This window comes from Clarias gariepinus, chromosome 17, assembly GCF_024256425.1.
Source record: "Clarias gariepinus isolate MV-2021 ecotype Netherlands chromosome 17, CGAR_prim_01v2, whole genome shotgun sequence".
NCBI lineage: Eukaryota > Metazoa > Chordata > Actinopteri > Siluriformes > Clariidae > Clarias > Clarias gariepinus.
In genome coordinates this window covers 18584056-18610053 of record NC_071116.1, presented here as the reverse complement: position 1 = coordinate 18610053, position 25998 = coordinate 18584056, and the positions used below count along the sequence as shown (strand labels likewise).

Genomic DNA, 25998 nt, shown 5'->3' with positions numbered 1-25998 from the left:
GTAAAGATACCTACCAACACATGTAACTCCATTGCCTACCCATCCCTCTTTGCAGGAGCATTGGAAGCTTCCAGGCGTGTTGACACAGGTGGCATGCATGGCACAGTTGTGCGCATTGATCCTACATTCGTCAACATCTATTAAAAGAACACATTGTATCAGTGATTCCTATTTCATGTACAAGTGACATTATTATCTTACATATAAACTATTTCCAGGCATGATCATCTCCTAAAATAAATTAATTATATAAATGATAATAAATTATAATAATACAATTATTTTATTATATAATTTCCTCTCACCTGTGCAGCCTGAGGAACCCTTCTTTACAGAGAAGCCAACGTCACAGTGGCAGATAAATGAGCCCTTGGTGTTCTCGCACTCTCCAAACACGCAGATGTTAGCATTGAGCTCACACTCGTCCACATCTGGAGATAGCACACAAGCATGCAGTGATCCTTCTCCAAACTCCATGTCAAGACACTTAGCAAAAAAAAATGAAGCCCTGGCTAAATATGGCGGACAGATGCTCAAAAATGGAAACAGCAATGTACTGTAAATGGAAGTAGAACGCCATTTAGAAGTTCAAAAACATTCGGAGCATGTCAAAAGAATGTCATTGAAATGCGTGTGGGTAATAGCCAGAGTTTTAGTCAATCTGGTAACCAGGAATAAGTAACAGGACTGAAAATAAACAGATATAGGCCATATTAAGAAAGTTACTGTTCCTCTTTCTTTATTATCTTTGAAAGTGTAATTGATTAATGAATCTTTTGTTTATTCATTCATTAAATATAAACATCAAAATATTTCTAAATATATACAAAAAAAAATCAACAAATACGAACAAATCTACTCACCTATACAAGTTTTCGTAATCATGGAAGACACATATCCATCAAAACAATCACAGTGGTACTCTCCAGGAACATTAGCGCACTGACCACCATCACATATATCAGGCTCTTCTTCGCATTCATCCACATCTGGAAGCACATCAACAGAGAGCAGCAGCTGGTAAGCGGTTCTGTACCTTTCCACTAGTGCTGTGTGTATGCGTGTGTTTCAACTGACCATATTTATGAATGCACCTATTTTAACCTTTGCATTCCTTCCTCCCTGTGACTCATGCTTTGAATCCTGCCAGTTATTACCCCTATATTTCATGCTGACTTACTCAGAAAGCAGACTCCGTGGAAATGAAGGGACTACAAAAATAAACTGCCTTACTGGTTGTGATGTGAGCGTGGCAGCGTTCATAATCATATGTATGTGATTTCATTGCTCTTGAAAAGTTTTAAAATGTTGATTTTTTTTTTTAAACATGACACATTGATAACAACTGGTCTGTGTAACAGACTTTTCCATATGATAATCTCCTTACCTGTACAGGTTCTTTGATCTGGCATTAGGACATATCCCTGCCCACAGCTGCAGGTGTAGCTGCCCTCTGAGTTAGTGCAGTGAAAGTCACAGCCTCCATTCTCAATGGTGCATTCATCGATGTCTGCAACACAACGCAGATAATTTCACAGAGAAAAACCTTCAGAAATTGGACAAGCAGTTGAAATGCAATTCTTATCAGTACTACAGTATGTTGCCAGCTAGTGAGAAGAATAAACCATAGAGGTGGTGGACAGTCTTGAATTTTTTTTTTTTATTTAATTGACTTTTTATTTCCACCTATTACGCTTTAGAATGTCAGCTAACTTCTGTATCTTCTGTAAATTCTAACTTCAATTCCTTGTCTCACACACCAAGTAGGGATCAGGGGTTAGAGAGGGATTTAGGATTCAGTTTTAGAAACCAGTTAGCTTTGTAGCCGTGAATAACAGAACATGGATGGACCAGATGTGGTTGGAACAATTTAAATGCAATTATAAAGGACAGAAAGTGTTCTTTAAAATGACATAATGGTATCAGAAGGGGTTTTCTTGCTGAAAGTGCTTCTGTGACTGGTTTTGAATGTGGGTTTTGGCAGGCAACTGCTCTTTATTTATTCCAGTACATATAACGACATACTTTTACCCATGCTGGATAATTAGCAGAGGTGGAAGGTAACAAATTACATTTACCCGTGTTACTGTAATTGAGTAGTTTTTTTGTGTACTTCTGCTTTTGAAAGTAGTTTTTAAAATCTGTAAATTTACTTTTACTTATGTATGTTTTGTTTGAAGTATTGTACTTTGGTACATTTTTAATAATATTTATTAGTGAATAAAAAACAAATAAAAAAAAAATAAAATAAAAATAATGCAACAGGGAAGGAAAAAAATGCACCCAGGAAACCACTGCACTGATTGATTGATGGGGTGGGGGGCAAACGCACTAAATTCACAAGGACGATGGAGAAGGACAAAGCAGATGGCAGTGGTGCAGACCCAGCTGAAAGCAATATGGCATCAAATTCTTATGAAGCAAACCCCTGGCCATATTTAAGTGACCACTTTGATTTCAAGCACAAGAAAGAGAACAGTTTTATTATGCAAAGGTGTTACTTTAATTAAAAACAACTAGTTTGAGATTTATATCTGCTTGTCTTTTTTGAAATACACTAGAATCCCCCAGCCCACCCCTGCTGTTAAAAAAAGTAACTCTGTTAACTTTCACTCTGAGTAAATTATCAATGAGCTACTTTTTACTTTAACTTGAGTAGATTTTTAGACAGGTAACTTTACTTGTACTTCAGTAAAATTTCACTGAAGTAACAGTACTTTTACTTGAGTACAAAATTTTATTACTTTTTTAACCTCTGCTAATTCGTACACCTGTGATGTGGAGTGTTAGATATTGTTAAACATGCTGTTAACATCGATTATCACCCCTCGTGGGATGCTTCTTGTGCAATCAGATTGCTTGGTCAGAATTAACTGATGTATAATTTATAAACTTGTAAACATTACAAACTACGCAAAATATCCTGAAAATACTAGTGATTTTTAAAACGCAAAGGGTGATTACACCAAATGTGGATTTGAGACTTGAGTTACTTACTGTAGTTACTTTGCATTTACAGCATTAAATTTTTTTTTTTACTTTGTTCCGCACATCAGAATCTTAATACTTTAAACAGCTTTTTGCTTTAATGTAGAAACCTTGTAAACCTTTTAATTTAAATAAATAACTTTTAACTGCACAAGACACTTTACATATGTGGATTGCACAACCCTGGACATTACCATTCTTTTATTACCATTTATTCTAACTCCATTCCACTCAAAAATTACATAAATATGCACCTACTCGTACAGCTGCTCTTATTGTTCTATATTTCTTCATATATTCTTCATATATTTTCTATATTGTATTTTTGTTGTACAGTTATTTTATTTTTAAGTTTAATTTTTATATTTTATATAATTTGAATTTGAAACCTTACCTGTGCACCCCTTTCTGTCTGGGATCGGCTGGTATCCAGAAAAACAAGAGCAGTGGTAAGTGCCAGCCACATTTATACACTCCCCATTGGGGCAAAGAGTGGCACTTAATTCACACTCGTTAACATCTGGAACATACATGCACCACACACAAAGACACATATATATATATATTTGTGACACACATAAATATTCTTTTCATTTTGTGAAACTGCTTTGAGACAATGACCATTGTTAAAAGCACTGTATAAATAAAGTTTTATTGAATTAAATATACATATAAATGCACTGAAATATAAATAAGCTCACAAAATAATTAGGTTTAAAATGTGTTTTGTGCATTTTACAAAGGAAGACGGTCTTTCTACTTTGTTCATACAGTAGATCAGATTAAAGTGCCTGACACAGTCATACTGTGTGTATGTGTTTGTTGAGTTCGCACCTTCACAAGCCTCCCCATCCTCAGATAACTGATGACCTGGTGGACACACACAATCGTAACTTCCTTTGGTGTTCACACAGGTGCCTCCGCGACACAGTGCAGGATTCCGTTCACACTCGTCAATATCTGTTGAACAAAACAGCAGGATTAAATGAATTTTTACTTGACATACAGTGCAATACAATAAACTGTGTAACAGCGATGAGTGTAAACTACTCTATGCTGCTCACCCATGCAGTTCTTCATCATCATAAAGCCGCTCTCATAACCTGGCAAGCAGTCACACTCAAAACTGCCTGGCGTGTTCACACACGTCCCGTGTCCACACAAGTCAGGGGAGATCTGACACTCCTCAATATCTATTCTCACACAAAACAGAAGACACACACGTTGGCCAACATAGGAGCAGTCAAGATGCTTAATTAAGTTTTTTTGAAAGTTAAACAGCAGTAACAGTAAACACATTTACAGTTATCTCCAGAATTACTCATACTCTCCATAAAGTCAAGAAAATTTTTACATTTGCAGGTATATAGTCATATAGATACTATACATATATAGATACAGATTTTTTTTTTTTGGGAACAATATTATGATAAAACTATTTAGTGACCCTTTGTGCCCATGCTGTAATTATTACTGATTACATCTGTTCATGTTCAATCTGTTTATAGAATTTATTGTTATTTATGGTTATTTTTTCTTATAAAAGGTATCAAATCTGGAATCTGTTCTTCATTCCTAGCAGGTACCTGTGCAGTTCCGTCCATCCATATCCAGAGTAAACCCGCTATTACAGCGACACCTAAAGCTCCCAATTGTGTTCCGGCATGTTCCGTGTGTACAAATACTCAAGAAGACTTTACATTCGTTGATGTCTGCGAAGAATAAAAATTATGGACAAAATAAAACAACAGAATTCACATACATTTATTCTAACAATTACAACAGAGGGTTTACAGTATATAATACCATACACACATTACTGCGTATTTACACTACTGTTACACATACTGTAGTTGACAGTATTTTTTTTGTGTTGAAATGAGGAGCAGCCCAAGTCAGTCAGACGTATCTGACTGACTTGGGCTGCTCCTCATTTCAACACAAAATCCAAATCCAAAATCCTATTTATCCTCATCATTTCACATACAGTCCTCCACGATAACAAAGTAAAACCAGGTGTTAAAAATGTTTTTTAATGAAATATACACAAGTATTCAGACCCTTTGTTATGACACTTGCAATTGAGTTTTGGTGCATCCTACTTCTATCAATGGTCTTTGAGATGCTTCTACGTCTTGATTCCACCTGCGCCTACCGTAAATGAATTCAGTGGACATAATAAGGAAAGGCAGACACCTGTCTATATATGGTCTTACAGTATATAGTATGTGCACATGTGTGTAAAAAATTCATGAGGTCGCAAGAATTATCTGTAGACCCACGAGACAAAAAGAGGATAAAAGAAACTTTTTAGGGCATTGAAAACACCCAAGAGCACAACAGCCTTCATCAATCTCCAATAGAAAATATTTAAAACAACCAAGAGTCTACACACTGTCCACTGAAACAAATACAGAGTAAACTGGGATAAAAGGCATCGGTTAGAGAAGTAACCAAGAACCTAAGGGTTCCCTTGAAAAACCTTCTCCGGAGTGCCCAGGATTTAGTTTCAGAAGTGACTTTAACAGTACCTTTATACGTAGGTCTGCCTGTAATTATGTCCCCACGGTTTCCAAAACCAGGTCCTCTGGGACACAGCGTTTCATACTCGCGTGTGCCAGGCTCCGGGCATGCCTCACACTCCTTCCCCCAGGCAGCTCCAACTGTGCAGCAGCATACATCCATCCTGAATCTTCCAGGCACTGGCTGACCGCACATGTCCTCATCATAGGTCAGGTAGCAAAGTTCTGAGCGAATGTCTATGTAGAGAAGAAAATAGAACTCTCTCTTTAAACACATAAAAACTTAATTATTTAGTCAGCTTAATTTAGAAAATCAACTTATACATTTAGTGGCCTCTGAAAACATTTAACATAGTGAAATTTTTATATTAATAGTTCTTAAAATATGAAATATAAATATCTTTTTTACATCTTGACAACAAGTATTTAATTAGAGACTGCATTAATGATGCGTGTACGAGTGGTGTTGACTCACCAATACAGAGTCGTCCAGTGCCATCTAGAGTCAGTCCCTCAGGACATTGGCACTTAAAGGAGCCTTGTGTGTTCACACACCGTCCATTCAGACACACACCAGGAAACACCTCACATTCATTAACATCTGAGAAAAAAAAATTGATTTTTTTTAAAATCTGATTCATACAACACTTCAAACTAAGGATATCTGACAGTAAAAATGGATTTTTGCGCTTTTACCTTCACAAATGGTCCCTCTTGGTCGTGTGAATCCCCTCTGACAGACAAGATCTGAGAATATATTGTAGATTATTAGTAATAATTTAGAGTAATACAACTCTGCACAACAAGCTATACTGGTTTTCTATTCCACAAGTAGGCATATCCCAAATTCGTATATTTTGGTTTGATATTAAGATAAGATAAGATAAGATAAGATAAGTGAAATTGTAATCATTATATATAGACTGCAGATCTTTTGGGAATGAATTGGGATTGACCAGCTGCACTGGTGTTTTCAGGAGGTCATTTCAAGTTTGTCTTTAATGACACTAGGCTAACGGAAAATTAACCTAAGGCTAAAGAATGAAGTGCATTCACAAGAAGTAATGAATGACAGAAACAGGAAAACACACTTAAAGGTTTAGAAAAAACTAAACAATGTCAGGCCACACAAGAAGGAAAATGTCATAAAAAAAAATTCACAACAGCAAGCAGTGCCAGCATTTCTGTCAAAACACAGGCCAAAGACCTGTCAAATTGTATTAATTCTGGTTAAGTGGATGACATGCGTAATAGGTATTTTTAAAATATATTCTGTGAATTTATTCAGAGAACTTTGTTGTGTTAAAAACTATTAAAACTGCTGTTTGGAGATAACAAAACACTAATAAGCAGAATAATACAGATATATATTTAACACACAAAAAGAATGAAGTGAATTTTTTTTTTAAGTGATGTTATGGCCACAGTGGTTGACATACCCCTCTCACAGGGCTCACAGGGACTTCCCCATGCAGCGCCCAGTGTGGCACAGCACTCAGATCTTAAAGTCCCGCCATTTATATTCATCTCGCATCGGCCTTCTTGGATGTTCATCCAACATGTCGCCTTCAGAGAGTCTGTAAAAGGCACTTACAGGTTTGCTCACATTGAACAAAAATAATTCACAAAGTCAGAAACATACATTACCTTCAGTTACAAGCATTAGAATTAACCAAATTTTCATGACCTGTTGGTAAGTTTGTAAAGAATTTATTGTAGTTATAGAAAGAAATTAAGAACTAAATAAAAAAATTACCATACAAAAATTATAACTGTCTCGTAACAAAAATATTAGTGCTTTCTATGTGATAATTACCGATGCAAATTAGACCGGTCCGATCAAGTACGCTGCCAGGAGAGCACACACACGAGTAAGAGCCTGCATTGTTCTTACACACGCCATTAATACATGGACTGCTCTCGCATTCATTCAGGTCTGAAACAAACATGAGAGGTAGATAGACATTAGGAGAAAGCCCTTCTATTAATTCTATTTATCATGAGGCAAAAAGCAACAGTATGTTTTAACCAAATTTGTTTACATTAATATGTTAAATAATCGTATACTATAAAATTGTGTACTTTTCAAAAAAGTATACAATTTTGGTGCAATAAAAGAATATCCAGACAGAAATAAGGATGAGAGGGGTCAATATAGAATGGAGAGATATGTTCAAACTGGTGAGAAGGTTACAGCAACTCAGATAACGATTTTGTACATTTGTGGTGAGCAGAAAAGCATCTTAAAATGCGCAATATGTCAAACCTTGAGGCGGATGACCTACAGCAGCGGAAGACCACACTGCTTTCCACTAAACTGGACAATTAAAAGTCTGGAAAAATATAGTCTGGCTAATGAAGATTTCTGCTGAGGCACTATGAGGCTTTCTATGCACACATTAGTGCCAATTATCCCTTGAATGCCACAGCCTATTTAAGTATTGCTGCTGACCATATGCACACATTTATGGCCACAATGTACTCATCCATCTTCGATGCTTTCATGGACATTACAAATTAGATCAGTGTTCTTCAGTGGCCTTTCCGGTCACCAGATCTGAATCTACAGTAGTAGTAGTACACATTTGGGATAGGGTAGAACAGAAGATTTTCAGCAGGAAAGTGCAACCAAAAAGCCAGATGTACAGTAGTTACAGTATGTCAATATGGACCATATTCTCAAAGACTGTTTCCAACATCCTTTACAATCCATGCCAGGAAGAAGTGAAGCTATTTTAAGAGCAAAGGGACGACCTACTCAGTATTAGTGCTCCTGATAAAGTGCTTGTGTGTATATACAGTTTCTACACAGAAAGTATAAACAGTAAGACAGACATTAAAACCAAACTAAAAATACTCCTGGAAAGGTTGTGTCACTCCATTCCAGAAAGAAGCAGTCAGCATCTGTATCTGGAGAATGTCACAATGTTTTTTATCTGTTGTTCTTTTACTCTCTCTTTCTCTCGCTACAAGAAACAGTACAAGAAAGTAAGCAAAACTCAGACAATGTGGAATTTCCTGAGTTACAGTAGCATTACATTTATGGTAAGAGATGAGATAGATGTGATACATACAGTACATGAATCATGGTGTATATAGTGACTCAATTGCACATGACTCAAGAACAGAACTGTTTTTATAGTTCCAAAGTCTTTCTGACCCACTTGTAGCTGGATGATAATAATTATCTCCTGTGCATGAGCAGTTGCTGAGTGAAAAATTGTAAGCGATAAAGACAGAATGGGAACAGGATAGACATTTACTAAAAGATAACACAGAAACAAAGAGAAAGAGAATTATTGTGCTTTGGCAAATAAAAATAATTTTAATGTACAGTTTAAGGTGGTGTTTTTCTGTGAGTGTTTCAGGAGAAATGCTAAATCTATAACAGCCACTAGAACTATGCATGGTCAGATATTTGTGTCATTACCAAGCACTTACTCATCTTATCCCAAACTCTATCCAGCTGTTCTGCCTGCGGCCCCATTATACCTGCTAAAACCCACTTCTGCTGCCACTACACAAGCATCCAGCTGCCTACAGCTGGTGACAGTTAGACAAAGCCTGACTTCAATGGGGCTTCCAACCAGCAACATAAAACTCAGAAACTAATTTATTACTCAATAAAACACCAGGATATAGTGGACAGGGCCAGGAGTACCCCAGCACCAATAAAGTAGTGGAATAAACCTTAAATTCTTTTATTGGTTGCACAAAAGTATCATACTGCTTCACGCTGACTAAGATATGGCTTACCAATGCTTACAAATTAATACTAATAAAATGCTAAACCTGTGATCTTTAGATTAAACTGGTCTGCGTAGTTCTGTGAGGATCTATTATAGCCATGATCCTCACAGAACCCATTACAACCAACTGTGGTGTATTAGGATGCTCTTATGCATACTGCAGGTTTCTAAAATACCAAGTTGTACATAAGAACTCATACACATCATCCTGTACATAAATACTCATATACATTCTCCTGTACATAAGAACTCTTACACATTATCCTGTACATAAGAACTCATACACATTATTCTGTGGTCAAACTGGACTTACTGTATATTAACGATTTATCTTCATCATCATCATTTCAACTTACTTAAGACTGTTTTGAATTTGCTCCACTACTGTTCAACTATACACTGTGATTATTTATAATGACATATCTGGTATCACCTACATGTGAACGGGCTTCATTTTGAGTCCTGATTCTCTCAGGGTTCTTCCTCAAATCATCACAGAAGGATTTTTCTTCATGCTCTCACCGCTGGCTGGCTCATTAGGACTCTAAAGCTACATCTGTATTTCTAAAAAGCTGCTTTGGTACAGTGTTGTTCTATTCAAGTAGAATTTATTTGAATCAATAGTAATTCAAGAGGCACGATCGTGTAGTGGTTTGTACTGTCGCCTTGCATTTCCAGGGTCCGGGCTCGATTCCCGACCAGGCTGATTCCCGTCTCTGTGTGTATGGAATTTGCATGTTTTCCCCGTGCTTGGTGGGTTTCCTCCGGGTACTCCGGTTTCCTTCCACAGTCCAAAGACATGCAGATTAGGCTAACTGGTGTTCTTAAATTGCCTGTAGTGAATGTGTGTGTGCGCCCTGGGATGGATTGGCACCCTGTCCAGGGTGTACCACGCCTCATGCCCTAAGTCTCCTGGGATAGGCTCCAGGCCCCCGCGGCCCTGAATACAGGATAAAGCGGTATAGAGGATGAGCGTGTGAGTGAGTAATTCAAGAGAGACTGTTTAGGCCAAAATCAACTGCTTCCAGCTGATATGATAAGCTATGGCCAAGTTATTTTAAGACTCTGACTGTGAAGCTTGATAAGAGCAAACTGAACATAGAGGACTAATGGACCATCAGTAAGGTGAGTCAGCTTCTAGCCTTGCCGTTGTGTAACCTGTCACAGAAAGCTTATCCTAAACATCCGTTTCACTGGTCCTTTTTAATGCTGTATATCTCATTGAAAACATAGTGAAATTTGAAAATTATGTCCTCTCATGGGAAACTATGCTTTCTAACGTTTCTAGGATTAGAAACTGCCTAATACCAAGTGACTTCTTAAGCTTACCTTCACATGCATCTGTATCTTGTCTGAAGACATAACCCAAGGGACATGTACAGATGTAGCTACCTGGAACATTTCTGCACAAGCCATTATCACAGAGCAGTCTGTTCACCAGACATTCATCAACATCTGCAAAGAGAAAATATAGACGAAAACACGTCACTGAGACATCATACTGAGGGCAGAACACTAAATTACAGACGTTTAATGGAGTGCCACTAAATAGGGACTAAATAATGAGATGGACAGAGAAAATATACAAATCAAAGTCACATTCTTTAAATAAATCTTTAGAAACCATAGGACATGAAGTAAGGAAAGGAAAGTAGAAAATCCAATACTTCATTACTGAAAAAGTATGTCTTGCTGTTAAGAGATGTAAAAGAACAAAAATAGCCTTGTTTTTGGCAAAGATACAAGAGTAAGGATGATAGAATGCTTATGAACAGTACATTTACATGTACTTTTTAACATGTAAATTAATATAATGTTAAAATAATACTGTAATTATGCTCTTATTTTACCAAACAAGTGACAGGCTCTTTCTCTTACATATCCTATAAGGGCTGTACCGAAAGTAATGCAAAATAAATACAGTACAATAAACAGCTATCATATTCTTACTTATGTGTACATTCATAACAGATTAATAGGATTTTTTTTTTTAATTGTCCCAAAATCCCCACACACTATATGGTGAATATTGATTAAATAATATTCCAAACCTAGCGCCTGACATGCTTACTCACCCAGACAGGCCCGGCCACTTTGATCTGTCTCATAGCCTGTATTACAAATACAGCGGTAGCCTCCTCTCAGGTTCTCACACACTCCATTAGAGCAGACATCAGGATCCAGTGCACATTCATTAATGTCTGTTGGTGAAGCAGTAGAATTAGTTTTTATAGTAATTTTAAGATTTTTATAATCTCTGCAGGTGAACTGGCAGAAACAAGCCCATTCATACTGTATTCTTAAAAAAAAAAAAAAAAAAAAAAAAAAATGAGGATTACCTGTTCCGTCAACTGAAAATCCGATCCCACTTTGACACAAAGCATTGAATTCCGCTAAAAACAAAGACAGAAAATGCAATTTGGTCATCGGTAATCAAAAAATAGGACCCTGGCTACTACCGAGATAAAATGAGTTATAATTAAGAGTTTCCAAAATAAATTAAGCTGTTGCTATCTGAGCTGAAGCTTTAGATGGTAAGCACTAAAGAGATTCAGACCACAAGACTGAAGTGCTGGTCTACAGTCAAATTATATTCATTCGTTTCTTGCCAGCAACCGCTTTATTCTGGTTAGGATTATAAAGACTCCAATGCCTCGCTTGGGGAACACTGTGCAAGAGTAGGCAAGGGTGGGCATCAATCCACACCGAAATACAGTTTCAGCTCATCTAATTCACCGACTACTGTGTTTTGAAAAGTGTTCTGACTGAACCAATCAGTGCTGATAAAAAAGGTTATAAATAGCAACAGATATAAAATATATGTTTTGGATAAAGTGAAGTAAAAAATGTGGTATTAATACTAGTACCACATAAAAAAGCACTATGGTCTTAGCTGTCTTAGTCTTAGCTTAGCTATCTTATTAGATATGCGTTATGTTTGTATGTATTAAAATGAATACTGATAAACATTAACTTCTGGATTGCATAAAATAGCCATTAAAACAAAATATAAATTAATGTCATTGGTTGAAAAGATTCAGCTAGACAAAGAAATCCAATTCAGCCTACAGTCCATTCTCAGAGAAAATTGTGTGTGAGAGCAGGGGAGCTGCTGCTGGTGAAAAATATACTGTAAGTTACTGATCTGTCAAAATAATACATATTTTACATTAAATACAAATTTTAATAATTTTAAATAAGTAAGTTTTAAATAATACAAAGTGATGACAGCTGTAAAATGTACTGTATGTATGAATAACATCATGCATACATTTGTATGCATGATGTTATTTATGCATACATTTTATGCATACATTTGTATTTCAAGTTACTGTACAAACAATATTGACATTTTTTTTAAACTATGCTTATTTCACCACACTGATCTACAGACACAGAAAAGATCATCTGGACGACTCAAAATCTGGCAAATAATTGCAATTATTTAAGCAGCATAATCTGACTAAATAGAAAACAGACTAATACCATTGCTTGAGTTAAAAAACACTATTAAACTCTGTCTGTTTAAAAAACTACCTGAGTTTAGGGCAGGACACGGTTGGCAGGGCTCCCCAAAGCTGTAGTCTGTGCTAGCACAGCAGCACACTGATTTGGTTACTGCTCCATGGAAAGGTTGAACACACACACCTTTTTTAATAGCTCCATAGCAGGTACTGCGCATGTGTGTGTCTGGATATAAAAGGATGGGACAAAACAGCAGAAAGTGATAAATACAGCAATTCTGATTAATAAAGCAGTAGTGAGATCTATAAATATTTCAGCGTACAGTATATAACATGTCATTGTTTCAGTGTCTGCTTTAGTGAGTATAATGAGGGGTTTAAGAGTCTGTAGTTAGTTCAGGAAAACACTACACAATTTCACACTGCAATGCCCATTATACAATTCATACACACAGATTAAGCAGTAACACTGCATACACCTGCAATAAAATGAAACATGGCACACACTAAAACATCAGTTAACGGTTATGTTAACTAATAATGGTTTAAACCAATTATACCCATCATTGGGTCTAATGACCATAATTAATTAACTGATCTGGTAATACTGTAATTGAAGTAAGATGTTTCTCTGATTTTAGGAATGTCTCCCTATTACGAGACAGTAAGAAAGAGAAATAGAGAGCGAGAACATGTGAGTCATACAGTAAAAGGCTAAACAAGCAGTTAGACAATAAAAGAGCTTGGCTCAGTTTTCAGACTAAATTTCAAACAGATTGTTGACAACCCGCCATTTGTTGAAAACGAAAAAATGGCTTCAGTTATTGACAGTGAGTTACTGTATGTATGTGTTTTAGGTGTGTTAAAAGGGGGTGTTAGTCAAGTCAATCCAGGACTTTTGATTGTACAGAATACCAAAACACGGTTATAAGAGTTAAAACTAAATTTATTAACCTATATTATCCCCTGCTACACTAGTGCACTTATCTCAGTGTATCTGGGATATAAGCTTTCAGATCATAAGACTTCAGACTCATTTGTTTTACAGTTGTTTAGTTTCTTTTAATGGTATTTTAAAATGATCACAAGTAGTGTCAGTCAACTATTGGTTAATTGAAAGATCAGCATTAACTAGTGGGAGAGCGAAAAAGCTCCCATGACATTACCATTACCAGATTTCTCAGTACGCCGGAGCCATGATTAGACTGCTTCATTTCTAGGACACTGCGCTTGCAGGAAGTCTATTAATGGGCAAAATATGTTGAAATGGCTTGAAGTGAAGTTAAAGCTATGTTCTCACAGACAGATTTGTTTCTTTGTCTCCATTAACTTTTAAAGGGATTATCCAGAAACATGTTTTAGTAAATGTTAATATGATCTTTTACTCAAAGTTTGTAATATATTTAATTAAAAAATTCTCAATGGTTGTGTAAAAAAAACACTACTTTTAACTGGTAAAAACTAGCTCTGTTCTCAGCAACCTATTTAAGTGCATGTTCCTTTAAATGCTTATGATCTCTGCTGAGCCCGACCCCCCAGTTCTGTGAGGCGTGTCTTCACAACACACGTGGGGTATAGCCACGGGAGTGTAGTCCAGTGCGGGCAATGCTTTGGACTGCATTACCCACAAAGCATTGTCCACAACGCAGTGCTTTGTGGATAATGAAGTCCAAACTGGAAAACGCTGGAATATAGAGCCTGAGCCTGTTTTCCTAAGTAGTTTTTGGTTTGATTTAAGTACGGAAACTACGCGGAAGTTTGTAATATCGCCTGACAACGCAGAAATTAAAAGAATGGACATGCATCGACTCGATTTGTCTTTCTCATCACTGCATGGGCATGAATTAACGGGGCTGTTACGCTGCCGCGAGCAACAACAACATAAAGCGGAGAAGCTTACTGAGAGAAATATGAACGCGATGTGTTTACTGATGTGTTTACATGACTTCTTAATCTTCGACAGACATCGTTATAAACCATTTAACGTAACAAAGGTAAGCATAATATAGTTTTCCGACTACGTACGTAGTTTGCAACTAGACAATCACCTTAATGCATTGTTTATTATAAACGGGCAATTAGGGATTATATACAGTAGAGACGGCTGTACATAGAGAAGAAGCCATAACCATGTTCTATGAGAGTATAAGGTAACTTACACTCCGCATTCATCGTGATTATTAGAAAAGGCGATCTGCAAAGAGTCATAGAAAAAGAAATTACTTACTGAGCCTGGTGAAGATGAAGCAAGAAAACAAAGCGTTAGTACAGATCCATTTTTTAGGAGCAGCTTCCTAGCGAAACCTGCTTTATATTGACCCGCGTTTATAAAGCAGTCTGGTGAAAAATTTTTAGCACAAACATGAACGCATTTAGGTAAATCGGCGGGGACGTTAGCTTTAAAAACTAAATTCAGCCACTGCGTCCTCAGCGGCTCAGATGTCGGTAGTGAATGACGACTGCTGTGTTCGCTATTACACCCAACAACTGTACTCCACACTCGCTTAGGCGCCATTTTGCTCCAGTGGTGAAAAACAATGGCCGACAGCTTCTTCTCACTCGGGGCGGGTCTTTGCTAAAACACCAGTGTCAATCAACTATTGTAGGAGCGGCCTCTTGTAGTGTGGCGTCACATCGACAGGCATTTGCGATTGGCCTGATTTCTGAAGGGGCATGTTATTGTAATAAATGAAAAGAAAACCACTGGGCGGCTCTTTATCATCGTAGAGTGGTTGTGTACGCACTCTCCTAACACACAGTTCAGTTAAAACAGTTTAAAAAAGTGCATGTAGGCCTGTATGACCCCTTTAAGGTTCAGGTATTTCCTTTGCTCAATATTCACGGGAATGACTGCGGTGGGCTCAGAGCCATCTCGGCCAAGATCATCATTCACGGACATGCAGCCTTCTCCAAAATGTTTACACCATTCAAATGTTTTACTAAGAGTCTCAGCACCATACTGTGCCAAGTCTTCTGTACTGTAAATGTCAATCACTTTTACACCTTTATTTACGAGAAGTTGCATCAGAAGTTCCAGTTTAATGTGAACACTTGAGCCCCTGTAGCTTCATCGTCTATATAAGAACCAGGAGTTGTATATATAGGAATTGTATGTGTGAGTTCGAACAAGTCTCTTGGTGAGGGTGTATCTGATGGTAAACTTGGAGGAATTAGTATTTACATGTGATACACAAATATCTTCTATAGTATGTCACATAACTTACAGAATCATAAACTTATTAATCAAGCACTGTACGTGCACCAAGGGCTAATAATATGCCTCTAGTTTACAACTACATGAGTGTTTGTGTGTGTATCAGTATGTTTTTATTTGTTCTTACCCACACAGGAGCGTCCATCCGGCCCAACAGCCAGTCCTCCCAAACACTCACACCTGTAAGACCCCTCTGTGTTTAGACACCGCCCGTTTATGCAGATACCAGGGGCCAAGCACTCATCAATATCTGTGAGAATGAACACACACATTCAAAACATGCATATACTCTCAAAAACAAACATATGCAATAATTTCAGCAATATTTTATGACAAGAACTTTTGCAACATGGTTATCAGTATTTTATACCTGCTGTAAGTTAAAAGGTTGGATGGAAGTGTGTTACAGATGTACAACTGACAACAATACATACCTTTGCAGTAGCGACCGCTAGAAGCAAGTGTAAAACCAGGTTTGCACACACATTTAAAGCTACCATCTTCATTGATGCACATGCCATTCAAACACATGTTTGTTATGGAACATTCATCATGGTCTGTAAGAAAAAAGGCATAGAAATTTTTAAAGTAAGATATTTTTTATATAAGTAGATGAGCAATGTTATCCAACATTTAAGCTCCATAGGGTAAATAAAGACCAGAGGAAGCAGTCATATACTGTACATTCAGTGATATCTGTATCAAAGAATCAGCGCTGATTAAAACTATTTTAAAAAAATAAGTAAAAGCTAGAATGTAAGATGATTTTCATTCCACAGTCTAACACAGTGCAGACCCTCGTGTGAACATTCTATAGAGATGAGGTCTTACCCATACAGTTTCTGCCATCCGGGGTAAGCTGGAAGCCTGCGTTGCAGATGCACCGGAAGCTACCCGCCATGTTCAGACAGCGGCCGTTCTGACAAAGTACTCCGTTATGTAAGCACTCGTCAATGTCTGTTTGGGGAGACATAAAAGTTACCTTAAGGTTCCATATTCATTATACTACACAAATATTCAATTGATCTGTTTTTTTTTCTTCAGTTTATTTAAGTTCACTATGGAATAAAAACTCAAGCGTCTCACACTAAGCCAATCTTGGCTTTCTGGTACAGTATGTGACCTATAGTTAATTAATTTTATTTTCAGATGTGGAATATTATTTAAACCCTTTATATTAAAGGTCTTGTAATTTATCTCAGTTGAATCTAACAGGTGTGCTGCATTATCTAGGACTCACCAAAGCAGGCCTGTTTGCCTGGGGGCCTGTTAAAGCCTGTATGACACTTGCAGTAGTAAGAACCAGCAGTGTTTACACAGTCTCCGTTGGTACATGGCTCAGATACACATTCATCTATATCTATAGCGCACACACACAAAACATTTGGCAGATGCAATTAAATACTTCCATTATCTACAAATGTAGCTGTGCAGTGATCAATTTGGTTAAAAAAAATATTACATTTGATCACAAACTGGTACAATCACAGGACACAGCAAATACTAAATTATAGCTGTGCGTAATTTATTTTAGAAGGGGTACCCCGGTTATTGTTAACAGGTGAGCTGACAGGTCATGAATGAAAATGGGCTGCATTTTACAGTCCATGATTAAATAAAAATTGCAAGCTTTAACAAATTCAATTAGAAAGTCTGTGACAGGTTGTCTTGAAGATAAAACTTTGTCACATTTTATAGTGAAAGCAAAAGTATATTTGTGAGTTTATCATAAGATTTAATGGGCTAATGTGCAGCCAATGAGATTGAGGCATGTGATATCAGAGAATCGGTTGACAAAGAAATAATACAAATTTCAATTTGAAACGGTTATGCACACAAACAATGTGAGAATTTGCGAAAGGCCCCTTTCGTCTAACAGCTGATCTGGGGTTACCTGAGCACTCCATTTGACTGTCCAGTTGGTAACCGGTGTTACACTCACAGCGGTGACCAAACCCCACAGGGATACAGCGACCATTAAGACACAAGTTAGGCATCAGTAAGCATTTGTTTGTTGTCTGATTTAAACCAACTGGAAAACAAACAAACATTCTGTAAGCATATCTTTGTGTGAAGCCCTTTTACTTTTAACCAAGTTTTTAGACATTAATACAAATCAATAAAATGTATGTACAACATATGTTTATATTATCATGAAAATATAATGTTCCAAAGGTCTTGAAATATTACACATTTGTTTTGCAGTGTCTCTCTCACCTACAGGTCCTTGTCCATAACCATTGTCATGTCCATTAATAGGAATATGAGGGATTTGTGGGATTTGAGGAATCAGCGGGATTTGAGGGATCTGTGGGATTTGAGGGATTTGTGGAATATGTGGGATCTGTGGAAGCTCTGGGTATATAGGACCATTTCCATTCGTTGGATAAAGTGGTTGGCCATCATGTCCATGGGGCTGCTGAGGAACTCTGTCCTCTCTGATGCCAGGATCCACATCTGGATATCCTCCTTCTAAGCACATCCTGTGGAATTCATCTGAGACGTACAAAAAGATCCAGTTGCTATGTTTAACAATAGTACAAACACAGGTATGCACTTGTTTTAACAAACTTTTAATACTTTCTTATATATCACATACTCCTTATCTAGTATCTGCACATGTTTTCCTAGATTTTTCTGTTGCTATTTTTTTACATTTAAGCAGGAAAAGGTCATCTGTGATAGGTGCCTTTTAATAGGGATTGCAAAATTAAAACAGGAAGGGACTCCATCCGCAGGTCCAAAGACTTAAGGGACCAGGTCATCACTACTAAGAAAAGAACAATAACAGTTTTATTAATTTCACAGATGATACTGCTATTGTGTTCCTACTCGGTTGGACATAACATGGTAGTCTGTGATTTTACTGGTTTATAATAATAATAAATAATAATTAATAATAAATGTATTGTTAATTAATAATAAATAATAAATAATTTATTTTTTAAAAATCATGTTTTAATGAACCATCAGGTTGTGAAATTGGTGCAGCAGTATATGGACTGTGATCAATAACAAATTCTGTTTCAAGCTTTGGGTTTAATGCTGTGTGTAAGTAATTATTTCAGCGTTTATACTGATATCATAAGCTTTACAGTTTTAATGGTGATACCACTTTTATGGAAATGCTTTAATCTTGTTTTATTGAATCTGTTCTTACTGATGCGCTACTTTCTGTTACATTAAAAAATAGTTTGCGGGCCATTATAAAGGTGTGCAGCAAAATTGCTGAATGCATGAACTTCATGACTCGTATAAGGTCAGGTCTGTGATAAACTTTGATACATTTTGGCTGATCCATACCATGCCTTGTGGTATGAATTTAGGCTAATATCATCAGGGTGCATTTATACTGTATATATTCTGCCACGATGTAGACCAAATAAAATTAAAAGGTGATTTATTCCTGTTGCTTAGTGTGGTTAATGACAAGCTGTAATTATAAACTCTATACATATTTATTTGCCCTGTTAAATGTTGCTGCTTGGCGTTAAACCAAATTGCCCTTTTGGGAATAATAAAGTTTCCTTGAACCTTACGCATTGCAAAACATAATCATGATCATCCATCCAGGACATTCAGCACATTTAAAGTTCTTTGACCGTGATTGAAAAAAAATCCTATTGTTTAAGGGAGAAGAACTTACCAGATCTCCGGCTAGGACATATCTCTGGCACAGTTCCTTGTGCCCAGCAGCGGCCTCTGTCACAACAGCAATGCGCTTTAGTGTGGCGCCCATACATCTCCTGAGCGCAGCGCCCACCCAGTACGGCTTTAAAACAGGAACCTGTGTGCTGCCCTTAAACACATGCAAACATGCACACACACATGCATGCACACACACACACACACACACACAGACACACACCAAGTCAGCAAAAAGTTATAATTATATCATCTCTTGCTTTGGTGATGGGGGTAGCTCAGTGGTTAAAGCATTGGGCTATGGTTTGGACCCCATGACCATCAAGTTACCACCTTTAGGGCTCTTAACTGCTTAGATGTTTTATGAGATAAAATAAAAATAAGGTCGTCTGCCTAAATGTGATGTTTTTAATAAAATCTTAAGGGCCAGAAGTACACTGGAGGTACAGTACACCTCCAATTTTTTGTTTGCTAAATCTGTATTTAACTGATTTTGCTCGTCATCGCATCACAAATCCACATCTCATTACACAATCAAGTAAAGGCCTCACTTCAGCAGCCACAGTGAGAAAGAAAGTTGCACTTCCTGCAGTATTTAGGTCAGTCAACCCCTGAACATGTGCGTCACTGACTTCTCAAAGGCAAGTTCTTTAGTCTCTTGACCATTAATACATGTTTAAAAATACTAATTAATGGAAGAATATAACAAAAATGCACATAATCATTAGGCCTCTACTACCACTTGTTCAAAAGCACACTACAGTAAGTAGGTCTGTTTTAATATATTTGGATGCTGTTCATATTTATACAGTATACAAGCACAGATCTTTATAAACTATTAGATATGTGACATCAGCATGCTCCGGATGCTCTGACTGCTGGTTTTTGTCAGCATGCCTTTGGACAGCTGGAACATCTTGATTTAGACAAAAGTCCTTGCTTAGGCATTCTGCTCTTCAGAAGCTGCACACTTTCTAAAAACAGCCACATGTTGCTTAGAAATAGATAGAAATAATTCATAAAAATATTTAATTAGAACCTTGAAAACTAAATCTTTCCACACACTATAGTATGCTCCCAACAATAATACACACTGTAAAAAGTCTCAGGGGTACCTTTCTACATGCACAGTTCAAATGTGTAATAGTTAGTCAACTTTGAGAAAAAACAACACTAGTTAAGTACCAAAATAAAGTCTATATTTTCATTGGAATTTTTTTTTTAATTTGCTGTGAATGTAAACATTAATATGTTTTGAGGATTAATGTCAGTGAGTCTTATGTCTTTCAGGTTGGAATGAAGAAATGACTGGAGGTATAATTGCAGGTTGAGATCCAGTCACTGACACTGTATGATTTTCTTCATTGCGTTCTATCATAGCTGAGCATTCTTTACTTGCCTCAACAAGCATGTACCATCACACACATACAAAACACAGACATTTACTGTATGTTTCTGAGTGTGACATGTGAACAAATCAATGATTTGAAATTAGACTGACTGAGACCTTGATTTGATGAGACTTTTAGCTGCCTCTTACACATGAATGTTATTTATCCACTCCATGGTTCGAATACAGTGAAATCTTGGATTACGAGTAACGCGGTTTACAAGTGTTCCGCAAGACGAGCAAAGATTTTTTTATACATTTTGACTTGAAAAACAAGCAAGTCTTGGTTTACGAGTACCGAGTATTATGTATCATGCATGTGCTTCTTGTTTTCACACCAAGCAGCACGTGATCACAACTGAGCCAACGTTTTTTCTCTCTCTTGTGCTGCGGTTAAATCCTCTTCCCTGCTAGGTCTTAGTGCTTGTCTCTCATGGGTATAATCAACATCCGTGCACGCGTGTACTGTTTACTACAACACCGTGACCATGTGTGTGCGTATAAAACATATTTTATTTTGTGTTTGTAAGCATGTGTGTTTCTTATAACACACGTGTGTATGCGCGTGTAAAACAAAAGAAAGTCTTATTAGAAGGTTGAAAATCCATTATGTGTGTGCGGGCGTGTAATTTAACACCATGCCGGGTCTCAGACATACGCTCTCTCTTTCTCTCTCGTCTTTAGTGTTTGTTTGTTTGTGTTTGTTTGAAGCATCCCCTCTATGCTTCACACACACACACACATACACACACACTCTCTGCTCTTCACAGAAACACTGCTCTATCGCAATTCTTTTTAAAGGTAAAGTGCCAGTTCATTTTTTGGTTTGTTTTATGTTACAGCAGTGATTCCGCTGTATACGCTCACATGAGTGTCATTAGCAATGTTCTTGCTAATTTCTTTAGACAAAACAGTCTTTCCGTTAATGTGTTTATGTGAAATTTAAATAATAAAGGAGAAAGGTTTACTGTGTAAGAAGTCTCATTAGAAGGTTAAAAATCCATTTTCTCCCTCAGCCTCTCTTATGTGTGTGCGCGCATAATTTGACACCACACTTTCACACCCTTTCTCAGGATGGGAGAGGCTTCACATATACACACACACACACACACAGCGCCTGCGTGCATACATGGAAACATGTATCTGTCGGGATTTATTTTTACTTTTTTTAAAGGTAAAGTGCGGGTTAATTTGTTTTATTTTTACTACATATTTTGTGTTTATGATTTTTATGTATTTATTTTTTAATTTGAGTTTCCATTATTTCTTATGGAAATATAAAATTTGGTTTTCGAGTGTTTTTGAAAACAAGCCTGCTTCCAGAACGAATTATGCTCGTAATCCAAGATTCCACTGTACTTTTTAAATTTACAGGGGATGGGGCTATATGATCAGAGAGGGTTAGGGTAGTGGACAGGCTTTAATCATAGCAAACGTCCACCAGTCGTCCACACTCACCAATGCAGTGAGTCTTGTCAGCGGACAGCACATATCCAGATGGACACACACAGGAAAAACTGCCGACTGAGTTGGTGCACTGTCCTCCTTCACACACATGTGGAATGGTGGAGCATTCGTCCACATCTGGGAAGAATCGACGAGGAGAGATTTCTGAATTCCTGTTATAAAGGCTGTACAATTCTTGATGAATTTGGTATTCAGAATATGTATATTATTATTAAATTCTGACATTAATACAAATTAGAAAATATAAAATAATAAAACATATTATATAGTATATTTCTTGGTATATCATATATAAATAATAGATTACCAAGTGCACAGTGTGGCCTACCAAAGTAAAAGAAAAACAGCAATAATAACAGCTGGTTAAATAATTTGTTAAAAACCAACATTTATGAAAACCAACATTTATGAAAACCAACATTTACATTACAAACATTAACAAATTTAACATTATATTGCTGTCTCTTTATGTCTGGTGGCTGGGGGAGCTAGCAATTGTTATCAAGTGAACACTTTTTTCAGCTCCAAGAGTAAACATTTACAAGGCTTGACTCATCACTTTCATTGCTGTCTGTTTGTATGCGATAGATGAGCATGTTTAGGTTAGATAAAACAGCACAAAGATGTATTTTGATGGTAAAATAAACCTGTTGTTGTTGGGGGAATTTGGGAGAGTGTTGGACTTGGCAGAGATAACAGACTCACAGTGGAGTGAAGTGAATCTCCACATTTACCCCGGTCATTTGAACTGTGGTCTCAGCACTGAAATGTTAGCTGTGTAAACTATAACCAAGCAGCACTCACATGCAGCATTTCCCAAAACATGAACACTTCCCAGAAAGTAACGTGTCTAACCACAATGAGCTAAAACAGTCTGTACGGTCCATTTGAAATTTTGAATTGCCAGAAGTGTTGTGGGTATTATAAGTGTGTTAAGCCACCACAACTTTGAAGAAATTTTCTTTTTGCTAATGAATTTGAAACAATCCAAACCTCATTTCACTCAAGCTACTTGTGGTGAAACCCACATTCAGCTGAAGTGATCAAATTATGAACAGAATAGTTCACAGTGCCAGGAAGGAATATGATACTGTCTAATGATCACTTAATTATTCAAAAAGACATATCATTGCTTTCATTTAAGGAAAATGCTAAAAAAAAAAAAAAAAAAAGATTTCAGCAGCAAATCTTTTTGATTTCACTTTTACTTATTTTATAAATTGTATCTTACTCAGATAAAAATATAACATTCTGAATAAACCTAAAACATGTACAGTGGGGCAAAAAAGTATTTAGTCAGCCACCAATTGTGCAAGTTATCCCACTTAAAACGACGAGAGAGGCCTGTAATTCTCATTATAGGTATACCTCAACTATGAGAGACAAAATATGAAAAAAAAAATCCTCCACTCGATGCTGCGTGAAAACGCTATGGGAAACATCTTGTCATGTTGCCGGTTGTGAGGCATGTGTGTATCAAACACGCCAAATCTTTGGCTTTTATAACCTCGGTGGGTGACGTCATCTGATAAGACGCACCTGTAGCTTATAAATAGAAATGAACCGGAAACATTCCTCAGATTCTTGTCTTCACCTAGTTGTGAGCGTGTCTGTGTCTAACCAGCAAAATAAGTGTTTAAACTCACCGATAATGGCAGAGTTTTAACGAGATGTCCCTCCGTGTGTATAATCCATATCGGAGGGCGATCTCTACACTTTACTGCTTCGATTAAGTGCTACGCGCGCGCCTTGCATTCCTTGAGAAGCTTCGAGCCACCGCGCATTCCTGGGGCTTAAACTCGTGCATCCGGCAGAGCAGTGAGAGACAGATTTAAAAACTCCTTTCTTTCGCGTTCTTATCGGATCGGGAAATTCCTCTGTCCGCTCTCAAGCGCGCCCTGGCGCTTCTTGTGAATGGGCAAGGATAAACATCCTCTCTTGCTTCCGCGGAGATGGTAATAGCCTTTAAGCACTTAAAAAAATATTTAAAAAAAAAATAATAATAAAATAAAAACATAGACAGCAGGTTCTGTCGCGTGGCCGGGGGGCGAAGCCTCAACGACGCTTTCTCCCCTTTTCTTAGCAATCTCCATATGAGTTAACCCTTTCATGGAGTAAGCTGTATTCATCCCGTGTTTTCCTGCCATCAACTTATTTATTTATTTAAATATAGTTGAGGTGGAAGCGCGGGGTTATATGATGACAACCAGATAGAAGAGACGCTTCCAGGCTATCTCTCTCCTGGGACATCATCCTTCCTGAAAAGCTATTACTTCCTTTCAAGCTGTGTAGACTTTTTATCTTCCTTGGAGGGAAAAGCTTTTCAGGCAGCAGGTCAGACTGCTGAGAGACTTGAGTACTGCCGGGGCTCTTCAAGGTAGGGCGTATTGGACTTACGCCGGGCCACAGACCTGTCTCTTTGTGCAACAAAGCAGACGACTCATGCTATCGGCCGTTTTATGGCTGCTATGGTTTCCGCGGAAAGGCACTTGAGGTTGAATCTCAGGGGCATCAAGGAGAAGGATCGTGTATTCCTTCTTGATGCCCCATCTCGCCTCCCGGCCTACTTGGCGATGTCGTTAACTCGGTCGCCACTAGGTTCATGAGGCGAAGTTATATAACAAGCCTTCGGGAAATTCCTTCCCCGCCGTACTCAAGAGTCGGGACTGTCGGCCATCCGGGTCTGACTGTTGCGAGGCGTGAAACACACAAGGAGAGTGTTTTTGAGCCGGGCACCCCCTCGTAAGATTGGGGTGCGTCACGCAATTTGCCTCAAAAGAGGTCAGACTGGCATACTGTCTTCTTCACAAAGAAGCCCTGAGGTTCCTTTGCCCAGGACCGTGGGGGGTGGCCCCCCAATGGGGAGAGGCACGCAGAATTCCTTTCAAAGAATGAAGTGTTTCTTCCTGGCACCCCCAGGAGGTTGGTGTTCTTGCTCCGTCACCACTGGTGTTTCGGGCAACACCAGTCTCCAAAAAAATTTTTGTTTTTCGTTTTTTTCCTGCCATGTTTCAGGATGCCGAACATCTAACATCCCCCCCCCGTTTAACCAAGCCGCCGAGACTTTGCCCCTTTCTGAGAAACTGGCAGCGTGGAAGCTACTGCCAAGTATATCTTCTTGGGTTCTAAGCACTGTAGAGAAAAACTACAGGATTCAGTTCTCACATCACCCAGTGGCGTGGTCTCCACTTCCATGAAACCGGAAAGTGCGCATCTGCTGACAGAAGTTGCTCAAGAGGAACGGGGGGCTGCGTCCAATTTTTTAGATTTTGCGGGCTTTACCGCTATCTAAAAATAAATCAATAGAAATAATGCCATAACACAGGAGGTTCCTGAGGTTCGCTTTCGGGGGCGAAGCCTACCAGTATCAGGTCCTTCCATTTGGTCTAGCTCTCTCACCCGCACATACACAAAATACATGGATGTAGTTCTGGCTCTTACGACTCCAGAGCATCCGTATTTGAATTACATGACTGGCTGGCCCAGTCTCAGTAGCTAGTGCTCCGACATCAGCATGTCGTCCTAGCTAATCTTTGTTTTTTAGGATTGAGATCCAACG

At 37.8% G+C, this 25998-nt stretch overlaps 1 protein-coding gene across 1 annotated transcript in view; it reads right to left on the bottom strand.

Annotated features, from left to right (window-relative positions):
* The window catches only part of LOC128545816 (fibrillin-2-like), a 75861-nt gene that overhangs the window by 30208 nt on the left and 19655 nt on the right, over positions 1-25998 (bottom strand). The window contains exons 8-32 of the mRNA XM_053516486.1: positions 22431-22556; positions 19584-19736; positions 18155-18433; positions 17832-17969; positions 17178-17297; positions 16769-16894; positions 16372-16494; positions 16065-16187; positions 12797-12949; positions 11599-11652; positions 11335-11460; positions 10589-10714; positions 7327-7446; positions 6950-7087; positions 6207-6257; positions 5986-6111; positions 5520-5747; positions 4575-4700; positions 4053-4181; positions 3823-3948; positions 3383-3508; positions 1388-1510; positions 864-989; positions 306-431; positions 15-137 (exon numbers count right to left, since the gene is read on the bottom strand). Of these exons, the coding sequence (XP_053372461.1) occupies positions 15-137; positions 306-431; positions 864-989; positions 1388-1510; positions 3383-3508; positions 3823-3948; positions 4053-4181; positions 4575-4700; positions 5520-5747; positions 5986-6111; positions 6207-6257; positions 6950-7087; positions 7327-7446; positions 10589-10714; positions 11335-11460; positions 11599-11652; positions 12797-12949; positions 16065-16187; positions 16372-16494; positions 16769-16894; positions 17178-17297; positions 17832-17969; positions 18155-18433; positions 19584-19736; positions 22431-22556 (3315 nt within the window). The remainder of the gene's footprint in view (positions 1-14; positions 138-305; positions 432-863; positions 990-1387; positions 1511-3382; positions 3509-3822; positions 3949-4052; positions 4182-4574; positions 4701-5519; positions 5748-5985; positions 6112-6206; positions 6258-6949; positions 7088-7326; positions 7447-10588; positions 10715-11334; positions 11461-11598; positions 11653-12796; positions 12950-16064; positions 16188-16371; positions 16495-16768; positions 16895-17177; positions 17298-17831; positions 17970-18154; positions 18434-19583; positions 19737-22430; positions 22557-25998) is intronic.